Below are 12,101 nucleotides of genomic sequence, written 5' to 3'. Positions count from 1 at the left end.
CTGAATCCAACAGAGCATTCATGGAGAGATCTGAAAATGGCTGTGCACTGATGTTCTCCATCCAACCTGATGGAGCTTGAGAGATGCTGCAAAGAGGAATGGGTAAAACTGTATTGAGCAAAGGCTGTGAATACTTACGTACATGTGATTTCTTAGTTTTTATTTTTAATTGCAGAAAAAAAAAACTCGTCATTATGGGGTGTTGTGAGAGAATTTTGAGGGAAAATCAACCTGTAACAACAAAATATGGTAAAAGTGGGGTGTTGTAAATACTTTCCAGATGCACTGTATATAATGTCTGTTTTCCTTTTCTGGATTAATGAGCGTTGTTTGCTGAGAGTGAAGAAATAAAGCATAATGTGGAAAACTGATATGCACACTCTTAAGGTTATGAAATTGGGCTATTAGTAAAAAAAAATAGAAAAGGGGGTGTTCACAATAATAGTGTGGCATTCAGTCAGTGAGTTCATCAATTTTGTGGAACAAACAGGTGTGAATCAGGTGTCCCCTATTTAAGGATGAAGCCAGCACCTGTTGAACATAAGTTTCTCTTTGAAAGCCTGAAGAAAATGGGACGTTCAAGACATTGTTCAGAAGAACAGCGTAGTTTGATTAAAAAGTTGATTGGAGAGGGAAAACTTATATGCAGGTGCAAAAAATTATAGGCTGTTCATCTACAATGATCGTCAATGCTTTAAAATGGACCAAAAAAAAAAAAAATCAGACACGTGGAAGAAAACGGAAAACAACCATCAAAATGGACAGAAGAATAACCAGAATGGCAAAGGCTCACCCATTGATCAGCTCCAGGATGATCAAAGACAGTCTGGAGTTACCTGTAAGTGCTGTGACAGAAGATGCCTGTGTGAAGCTAATTTATTTGCAAGAATCCCCCGCAAAGTCCCTCTGTTAAATAAAAGACGTGCAGAAGAGGTTACAATTTGTCAAAGAACATATCAACTGGCCTAAAGAGAAATGGAGGAATATTTTTGTGGACTGATGAGAGTAAAACACTTCTTTTTGGGTCCAAGGGCCGCAGACAGTTTGTGAGACGACCCCCAAACTCTGAATTCAAGCCACAGTTCACAGTGAAGACAGTGAAGCATGGTGGTGCAAGCATCATGATATGGGCATGTTTCTCCTACTATGGTGTTGGGCCTATATATCGCATACCAAGTATCATGGATCAGTTTGGATATGTCAGAATACTTGAAGAGGTCATGCCCTTGAAATGGATGTTTTAACAAGACAATGACCTCAAGCACACTAGTAAACGAGTAAAATCTTGGTTCCAAACCAACAAAATGCCTCACAGATGTGAAGAAATCATGAAAAACTGTGGTTATACAACTAAATACTAGTGATTCACAGGATTGCTAAAAAAAAAAAAAAAGCAGTTTGAACATAATAGTTTTGAGTTTGTAGCGTCAACAGCAGACAGATGCTACTATTATTGTGAACACCCCCTTTTCTGTTTTCTGTGTGCATATCATGAATGCTTGGTCTTGTTGGATTTGTGAGAATCTACTGATTCTACTGATACCTTGTTTCCCATGTAACAATAAGAAATATACTCAAAACCTGGATTAATCTTTTTAGTCACATAGCACTACTATTATTCTGAACACTACTGTATCACAGTACTTTGTCTTTCAATCACAACCTCCCAAGATGCTGCTGTTAGTGTGGAAAAAAGAGCAAGCATTCAAATACACATTTGAAAATAGCAATGCTTTAATAAAGAGTGATTTTTACAAGACTGCAGTGTCTGGCTAGCTAGGTGAAAACTGGTATTGACATCCATTGTGTTTTACAAAGATGCACATACGGTAACTCGATTTGAAGTTTGGTGGAGAATTTGCAAGTTGCATTTCTGCATGCGAGACAGCCTTCAAACAGTTACAGACCGTACATTGTAAAACGGTTGATTATGAATGTCAATGAATGTTCATGTCAAAAAGTCAAAGAAAAATCTTATGGGGGTGGGGGAAAAAAAAATTCCATGTCTTCCAAACACAGTGAGAGTTCAAAAAATGGTCATGCTTTTAACGCGTACACGAGCTAGTAAAAACACAACAATCATGCAAAACAAACAAAAAGATTTTGTCTATAAAAACAAAAGGGGAAAAAAAAAATCTTTTCAGTTGTGATTTCATCAATCCATTGTGACCTTGAATAAGAAGAAGCTGCGCTTTGATGATGACTTCGGTGCAAAAAAGAAAAAAGGTTCCTGTTCCGAAGAGGACAGACTCTGTCCTGTCTACTTCCTCGATGAAGACACTCATGGTGTAGACCAGTTGCGACAGTTGGACCTACCCACCCCGCTCATCCCTATCCCACCCACATCCACCTCAAACTAGACATACAAACATCAACCCCTCCCACCCACATGTTCCCCGGATGATGACACCTTCAAGATACAAGCATTCACAGATACAGCTATAAATTGTCCCACATACAGTACGTCATCCAAAGGGGCTTCGATCACTTTACAAAGATAGCACGTCTAAAAAAAAACACACATGAACTGCATTACCTATATACAGAGGACACAGTAACAGTCAGGGGTTAGCCCAGGATGAATTGAACTACGCTGCATGTATGAAGTGCACAATGGGAAAAGCATTAAGGTTGAGGGGAAAACAACAACCCACTGGAACAATGAGTGATCGACAATATTTCAAAAGAGATCCCAAACATCAGCTAGCCTCTTGCTCGATGGTAGTTTCTAGCACTATAATCCCTCTGCTGGTAGTGGAGTTGTAGTTACAGTTAGCTGTGGACATTGCTTTCCTACAGTGGCACTTTACAGTCACCATTCTCTGGGGGACTTTTTTAAGGAATCTGCACCATGTGCAGCTCCAGTAGTCTGGAGAGGTTTGATTCCCTTCTGAGATTCCATGTTGCATTAATGCGGGGACTTACTTTCATCAGCAGATGAGTGATCCTTGAGCCACCTTCAAGTGATGTAGCACAGACTGAGTCAAAATAACAAAAGCACTCGCTCGTGTTACGCTACCAGCTTGCTCGATATTATTCATCTCTAACCGTTCCAAAGGCTGCAGCCTCACCGAAGAACATAACCCTGTTTATCTCTATGGAAGGGTGGTGCACACAGACATATACAGTACATGTACATAGACACAATCAATAGAAAACAGCTTCACCCAATCGATTATTGCCCCTTTCAACTGTACATCCCAGCAATGATTTTAGGTTTTTGTGCAGCAGAGCGGTTTCCCCTCTTCGAAGGTTTGTGCTATATATATATATATATATATATATATATATATATATATATATATATATATATATATATATATATATATATATATATATATATATATATATATATATATATATATATATATATATATATCGTCTGTTTGTGGTTCTGACTTGACCTTGGATCTACCAGAAAAGCCACATTAACATTTAACATCCCATTAGCGCCTCGTCGTCTCTGGCTGTCTGACTTCATCTGTACTTTACTGCAGGCATTACTCGAGTCATGATTGACATAACCTTCAATTGCTTTAAAATGTCTCTCCTCCTCGTTTGAGTTCTCCAGATGACCTTCAGCTGTCCCATCCAACACAACGTAAAGAAAGTCCTCGCTTTTCTAGCAATGTCTTAATTCCTGTCACTGGAGTTGAGACATCTGCTGCACAGACTAATTTTGGACAGGAGTAGTGCTCAGGATTACTGGACCATATCTGATTAGCATGACTGACAATCAACTTACAAACACCCAGTCCCACCTGTCTGGGCCTCAGTGCATTGATCACTACTTTTTAGAGCAGTATAGTTAGAATAAGACATATCTAAAAAATACAAAAAAAGAAAGAAAGAAACCCAAACAAAAAATAAATTAATTAATTAACCAACAGCTTTTTGTACAGAATCCCGATGCAAACACATAACAGGTACAACACTACAGCAGGAACAGCTTCGAAACAGTCTACAGATGAGTGGGAAAGAGTGACAAGATTGCATGATATTGCACACCTGCAGGGGGGGACAAAATGCAAAATACACAGCGTGCACAGCACGTCCCCAAGTAGCAAAGTTAGTGTTGGAGGTCTGTTCATATCCAAATGCAACGCCTGGGTCTGGCCCAGTGCTTTCATTAGTAGTTCCAGTGCTTTTGCACTTTGGCACCTGGCAACACAGTAACGTTAGACAGCAGGTACCAAAAGAGAAAGATGTACAGTACATACCCTACACGGCTACGTCCATCCACACCCACACAAATGTGCCCACAGTCGATCCATATTCAAGATGTAAAGTTGGCAATTCAGAACAAACGGAGCTCATAAAAGATGCTGAAATGTAGAAAAAGGAACACACGCATACGGATCTATAACGTTTGACATCAACCCGACCTGAACAAGATGCTAAATTCACCTACACAGACATACACGCTTGACAAAGTTCACATTGAGTAAAGTGCCAGCAAACAATCTAATCAGAAGAGGAGACGCACGTCCTCACAGTTTGATTCTTTGCAGGGTGGAGGGGAAAGCTGGGCGAGTTAGCTAGCCAGTTCTTTTTTTTTTTTTGTTTTCGTTTAACTGCAAATTATATCAGGAAGTGGTGATGAAGCATCTGCACTTCGCCTGAGGCGTCAGTCATCGTAACATCATCACAGGCCCCAATAATCAATTTAATCGGACAGCACTTTACCCATTCGTTAACGACAAATCAAACTGAGGATGAGTGGGACAGATGCAGAACCTCTGCTTTCACAGCATTGTCGATTAGGAGACAGAGAGGTCGTAGTCACATAGAGAGAGGAGAGGAGATGAGTCAATCGACATCGGCATCTCATCTCTGTTCCTCTCCCCTCCCTTTATCTTTCACTCCCTCTCTGCACTCTTCTTCGTGCATCTTTCTGTGCCTTTTCTCTCACCCAGCTTTGCTGCCATGGTTACAACATCATCTCTACATGAAGTGCATCTGCAGAGAACAGGAGAATGGAGAGTAATTTAGTGCGACAAAATAGCTCATCAAGTGTTCAGGCATCTATTAACGAGCATATTACCTGCCGCAGTGCATGGAAAAACAGCTTCTCTGCAGCCTGAGTGCTTAGTTAGCAATGATATGACTCATGTTTTGAGAAATTGGACAAAATATGCTTGAATGTTATGTGTTCAATGTTATGTGTGTGAAAAACACCCACGCTGGACGCTGTAACCCTCAGAATAATTCAGGACAGCTAATGGCCAGACTGCCAAGTGATCCTGCTTTTATCAGAGCTTAAACCAAACTTTAAAAATTGTTATTGGCTAGAGCACTACACTCGTAGAGAGCAAACCTCTGCCAACACTAGTTTATAATTCCACAAATTTTTACATAGGAAAAATTTTTTGTGGTCAAAGTCCAGTTAGAAATGGATTTTCATAAGCTAAAATATACTACAAAATATAGATCAAAAGGGCTTTTTAGATCCACAATACGGATCAGATGCAGTCGACTTATTGAAAGTGCCAGTTTGCACCTCAATGTCACAAATGAGTGATTGAGGCACATTTGATTGAGATATAATGCACAATGTTCACCAAATAGGTCAGAGTGGCCTTTTATTGTGTCCAGCCTAAGGCACACCTGTGCAATAATCTTGCTGTCTAATCAGCATCCTGATATGCCACACCCCTGAGGTGGGATGGATTATCTCGGTAAAGGAGAAGTGCTCACTAACACAGATTTGTGAACAATATTTGAAAGAAATAGGCATTTTGTGTATACAGAAAATGTTTTAGATCTTTGAGTTCAGCTCATGCAAAATGGGAGCAAAAAAAGAGTTGTGTTTATATTTTTGTTCAGTGTATATTTTGTATTATGTTTTAGCTTATGAAAAGCCACTTCTAACAGGACTTCGATCTTGAAAACCATTGCCAAGGTAAAAATTTGTGGAACTGGAAACAAGTGTTAGCAGAGGTTTGCGCTCTATGAACGAGGTGCTCTAGTGCCTTGTGTGTGTGACAGAGGCACTGATGTCTGTGTTACCTGTGTCCCTGGGATAGCTCCAAAGGGATTAGTCGGTCTCAGGATGGGCTGGTTGTACATGACAGGCTGAGGGGGCATCATGGGAATGCCTCCCATCTGGTGACCCATCTGAGGAGGGAGCTGGTCCAGGATGGCGGGGTACGAGAGAGCAGGAAGAACGATCACCAAGAGGTGGTAAGAAAAAGAACGACAGACTTAGAAAAGCGTTTTCAAACTTAGTATAACAATCTGTCATGTGAAAAGCACCCCTTGACCTTTAAGCATTCAAATTTTTTACAACAATTATAAAAGCCTTTTAAAATCTCTGAAATTACACCCTTTAAAGACAGTGTAGGCTAACTGTCTGCAACATGATACAAATTACTGGCATGTATAAATAAGTATGGACACCTTTAAGCATAACACTAAATCATCACTTGTATAGCCAAGTTTTCTTTTGACAAGTCAGGAGATGGATACCTGAACATTTCAAAGTCAGGAAAACATGAAAAAAAAATTGTTTTGGCACTCATTTACATCAATTGTACAAATAGGGTATATCTATACAGTAAGAAGTTTTCAAAAACTGAAGGTCCATGCAAAAAGTAGACCAGTGAGGGAAACCACCAACACACCTATGATGACTGAAAGAGTTACTGGCTTCTGTGGCTGTGAGTGGAAATACATGCACAGGGCAAATTTTGTCTGTTGCACCACCACTCTGTATCATGGTGGAGTGGCGCAAAGAAGGATGCATGTGGATTTGGCACAAGTTTTACACCACATGCCCTACCTATGGCAACTCTATATTATATAGAGAATGGGCTTTGGAAACGAACACACAAACCTTTCAGCCACCACACTGTCCCATGTTCCACTTCATCATGATGATGAGTCACTGATGATGCAATATAAAAGTTGCACTATTCACAGTTCCCACTCCTTCACCGTCAGAATTGCCTTGTTGGCTTTCCTCACTAGTTTCTTTCTGGCATAGTCACTCAGTTGTTGAGAACTGCCTGCTGTATACAGATTAACCATTCAGTCATACTGTTTGTATTTGTTAATGACTGATGTGAATGAAGTCCAAGACATATACAGTGACTCAGAAATGTGCATGTATCCATCCCCTGAATTGTATAAAAACAACTGGTTGGAAATGTTTGATGCGACAGGGTGCCATTACTTATACAACCCGCTTTTTTTGTTTTGATATTTTATTTAGTTTATATCATGTTGCAGAGATTTATTTTTCATTTGAGCTTAATTTAGAAATTTTAATGTAGAGAAGCCTGATTTTTAAAATGTATTGATTTATGTAGTAAGTTAGTTAGGGCCCTGTCCCACTGGTGTTTAGGAGGATTTGTGTATGGATTGCGCACAGAATTGGCTCATATTTGCTTAACATCCGCAATATGCGTGAAACATGCTTGTATGAGTCAGCTGACACCCGCAACGTCCGCAATTATCTGCAGAGGCACGTTTTTCCATTACCAGGATTTTTGAGCTGCACAAAATTTTGGTTGCGGATGACATCCGCCTTACATACTCCATACATACACAATACATACATATACATACTCAATCTATGCGCTGTATATTCGCTGTCATCTGCTGATATCCGCAACTGACAGGGATTTGCGGCTTGGCAGCAGACTGGCACAGTGTGTAAAATGGATATTTTGCGTGCCCATCAGCTGCGCCATTAGCCGTTCGCGTGCGTGCACGGCTAACAATTTCAATTTATTTTTTCATTTATTTATATAGTGCCAAATCACAACAGAGTTGACTCAAAGCGCTTCACTCAGGTAAGGTCTAACCTTACCAACCCCCAGAGCAACAATGGTAAGGAAAAACTCCCTCTGAGGAAGAAACCTCAAGCAGACCAGACTCAAAGGGGTGACCATCTGCTTGGGCCATGTTACAAACATAAATTACAGAACAATTCACAGAACAATTCACGGACAACTATACAAGAATTGCTATTGGTGCACAGGACAGGAGGGTCGCCAACACAAATACAACACCCATCTCTGGATGGAGCTGCACCTTAAACAGAGAGAAAAAACTGAATCAGGCATCAGAAAGACAAAAAATACTGTATAATTTGCCAGCATTAATCAACAAAAAAAACAGAAGAAATACTAAGGTGATCGCCGGCTGCTAGCCCTAAACTTCACTAAAAGACCCAGAATTTAGGTAAAGTTGAGGCCGCGGCCTGCTCCAATTACTAATAAATGAATTAAAAGAGTAAAAAGCTTAAAACAAAACTGTACCAGTATGCTAGCCATATGAAAGGGAAAATAAGTGCGTCTTAAGTCTGGACTTGAAAATCTCCACAGAATCTGACTGGTTTTTTGATGCAGGGAGATCATTCCACAGAACAGGGGCATGATAAGAGAAAGCTCTGTGACCCACAGACTTCTTATTCACCTTAGGGACACAAAGTAGTCCTGCACCCTGAGAACGTAAAGTCCGGGCCGGTACGTAAGGTTTAATTAGGTCAGTTTGGTAGGGAGGTGCCAGTCCATGAATAATTTTATAGGTTAGTAGCAGAACCTTAAAATCTGATCTCACTGGGATAGGAAGCCAGTGAAGGGATGCCAAAATGGGTGTAATGTGGTTGTACTTTCTGCTTCATGTCAAAAGTCTGGCTGCAGCATTTTGAACCAATTGGAGACCCCTAATGCTAGACTGCAGTAAACCAGAAAAAGAACATTGCAGTAGTCGAATCTAGAAGACACAAATGCATGGATCAAGGTCTCAGCATCAGCCATAGACAGGATGGGACGAATCTTCGCTATATTTCGCAGGTGGAAGAAAGCAGTCCTAGTAATATTTCTAATGTGGAGGCCAAAGGACAACGAAGGATAAAAAATTACGAACTACAGGTAGTTGTCCATGCATAAGTGTTGCCACCGTGTCGAACAAGAACTTTGAGTTATGCTTGTTTTTGTTGATCAAATTAGAGTAGTAGGTCCGCTTTGTAGCCAATAATGCATGCTTATAGTCTAAGAGTCTAACAAGCTGCAGAAAGCATTTTGAGCCATCTAAAAAGGTAATTATTTGACCTGTTTACATTGTCAAGGCTTGATAAAACAGTTGCATGTTTTTTCCTTCTTGTCTGCAGCTGTTACAGTATTTATTCCTGTGTTTATAACAGATTTAACTTCTTGCTATAATCTTTCAGACGAGCTGCGCTCTGATGCGTTCTGCTGATGTCACCACTCGCCCTGTTCACTGCTTGTTTACTCCAATCAACTTGTCCAAGTCCAGCAAATGCTCCAGAGCCTGTATTGTTGGTGTGAATAGTGATGCTGAAAGGAGTGAGTGCGCTTCTTTTGTGACCACAATGCAGATGCAGTGCACGTGCAAACATGTGTGCGATGCTTTCATAATACACCCATAATACCGCCATGATAATCGCAATGCGTCGGATCCGTTTCCTCACTACATGAGTTATACAACTGTGATTGTTCATCATATCTTCGCTGTACATTATTAATATATCCGTAATTCATACTGGGGCATTTGTCATTTTTAGCCATTTTAGTTGTGGGTGACAACGAATGCCCGTAATTTGTGTACGCAATTCATGCGCAATTAATCCTCTCCCCAGTGGGACAGGGCCCTTAGTTTCAAAATAGTGTAAAGAAATTAAAACGTGCAAAAGCCCAAGGGTGTGTAGTACACTCACTGGTCATTTTATTAGGTACACCTGTTCAATAGCTTGTTAACACAAATAGTTAATCAGCCAATCACATGGCAGCAACTCAGTGTATGTAGGTCTACCAAATAAAGTGGCCGATAAGTATATGCAGGCTTTCTGAATTTATTTGTTTATTTTTACCATTCCATACACAGGCACTTGGGGTGTTGTCATAGGAAAAGCCACTGGTGCTGGAGCCTGCAGAGGAATATAAGGAGGGGAAAAAAACAAAACCTAAAGTCATGATATTGCTTCCTTGGTCATTTGCATTTTTTTTTTTCGATCAGGCAAAACACACACACGCGCACACACACACACACACACACACACAAAAGTCCAAGATGAGAATAGGTTAAAATTAGTTTGCATATTGGAAGCCTATAATAAGCACACGGGGCCGAGCACGACTGCTAACACAGCACAGGGAGAAATATAATGCACCCATGTCATCAGCAATAAAAACAGCCTAAAAAATAAAAACCATGGCAGGTTTAAAGGGTAAAGATGAATTTGGATAATATGGCAATGAAAATGGCAGCAAAAAGGGAAAAACAAAAGTGAAAAACTGTGTACTTACATATCCAGTATAAATCATCCCATTCTGTATCGTTTCAAGGTTTTGGGGGAAAAGAGGAAAATGTATTTAAGCATGGTTATAAATAAATGTCTTCTGTAAATGAGTCATAAAGATAAATCCGACTTTTTCCCATTCCTTATGTTCCAATCATTTCTATTTCCTATTCAAGCCATGCTGCTGAGTTTCTAAGTCATTTACTGACTAAACAAATGGCTTGAGTTGAGAGGTCGTCAGTGGAAAATTAAAAGATGAAACAGTTGACAAAGAGACACAGAGATAATTAGAACTCAACACAAATGACAGAGACACATTTAGTAGGCCCTTCAAAAGCTCCAACTGCAGCAGAAAACAAGGTTTTTGCCAAAAAATTAAATTGATGTTTTGTTCCAAAATGAGAAACAGCCACAAGTTGAGACAAAATTCAATGTTTTTTAAAATGTTCTTTTTGAGTTTATGACAATGCTACAAACATGACAGGTGTCTAGGATGAGCCTCAATTATCACTGTAGGATTAAAAATCCTAATAAGATTTAAGACCATTTCATAAGTATGACAAGTGATGAAAAAAGAAAAATCTGTTCTTAATTGGGTTATCATATTTAACAGAAAGGGCCCTATCTTCCACCAGGCACAAAGCAGTGCACAATATTGCTAGCTTCAAAACCACACAGTTGTTGCTGCACACTCAGTATGCAGGTTCTTTAATTACCAAATACAACCCCTGGCAAAAATTATGGAATCACCAGCCTCGGAGGATGTTCATTCAGTTGTTTAATTTTGTAGAAAAAAAGCAGATCACAGACATGACACAAAACTAAAGTCATTTCAAATGGCAACTTTCTGGCTTTAAGAAACACTATAAGAAATCAAGAAAAAAAGATTGTGGCAGTCAGTAACGGTTACTTTTTTAGACCAAGCAGAGGAAAAAAAATATGGACTCACTCAATTCTGAGGAAAAAATTATGGAATCACCCTGTAAATTTTCATCCCCCAAATTAACACCTGCATCAAATCAGATCTGCTCTTTTTGCAAGGAATGTTTTTGCAGTTTTTGCTCTATGGCAAGATGCATTATCATCTTGAAAAATGATTTCATCATCCCCAAACATCCTTTATATTGTCCAAAATATCAACATAAACTTGTGCATTTATTGATGATGTAATGACAGCCATCTCCCCAGTGCCTTTACCTGACATGCAGCCCCATATCATCAATGACTGTGGAAATTTACATGTTCTCTTCAGGCAGTCATCTTTATAAATCTCATTGGAAAGGCACCAAACAAAAGTTCCAGCATCATCACCTTGCCCAATGCAGATTCGAGATTCATCACTGAATATATTCATCACTTTTGGAGACATTTTAATGACATTTTTACATACAACAATAATAATAATAGTAGTAATTATAATAAGAATAAATAACTTTTTAAAATCTACATCATTCAGTCACTACTACTGAGTTTTACTACTTCAATTCTGTTTAAGTGAAGCTGATAAGGCAAAAAAAAAAAAAAATCTGTTCACTTGAATAATTACAAACTATGGGCAATCATGCAGTTTATCATGTTTCAATATTTTAATCTATTGACAGCCCTAATGTGCACTGATTTGTGCACCCATGGTGTGTTGGTCTTACAACAAGGCATGGTTAGGTCCGTGCACTGTAACTGTGAGGCAGCAGAAAGCGACTGTGCTGTGGCTGCACAAAAGCCTGGTCTAAAGTCAAGCACAGAAGTTTCCTGTTATTTATATACTAAATAATGTGTGCATGTTCCACTTGAACATAGTGCGTCCAACTATATCTAATTAGGATATAGAAAAAAC

The 12,101-nt window shown here is 39.4% G+C and overlaps 1 protein-coding gene across 4 annotated transcripts in view; it reads right to left on the bottom strand.

Annotated features, from left to right (window-relative positions):
* Positions 1 to 3,483: 3,483 nt before the first annotated feature.
* LOC117517161 (phosphatidylinositol-binding clathrin assembly protein-like) overlaps positions 3,484 to 12,101 on the bottom strand; it is a 100,708-nt gene continuing 92,090 nt past the window's right edge. For all 4 annotated transcript variants that reach the window (XM_034178082.1, XM_034178083.1, XM_034178084.1 and 1 more), the window contains 4 exons: positions 10,275 to 10,298; positions 9,839 to 9,895; positions 6,010 to 6,129; positions 3,484 to 4,959 (listed from right to left, as the gene is read on the bottom strand). In XM_034178082.1, coding sequence (XP_034033973.1) covers positions 4,945 to 4,959; positions 6,010 to 6,129; positions 9,839 to 9,895; positions 10,275 to 10,298 — 216 coding nt within the window. In that variant the 3' untranslated portion in view covers positions 3,484 to 4,944. The remainder of the gene's footprint in view (positions 4,960 to 6,009; positions 6,130 to 9,838; positions 9,896 to 10,274; positions 10,299 to 12,101) is intronic.

This window comes from Thalassophryne amazonica, chromosome 9 (assembly GCF_902500255.1).
Source record: "Thalassophryne amazonica chromosome 9, fThaAma1.1, whole genome shotgun sequence".
NCBI classification, from domain to species: domain Eukaryota; kingdom Metazoa; phylum Chordata; class Actinopteri; order Batrachoidiformes; family Batrachoididae; genus Thalassophryne; species Thalassophryne amazonica.
This window is presented reverse-complemented; position numbering and strand designations above follow the sequence as displayed.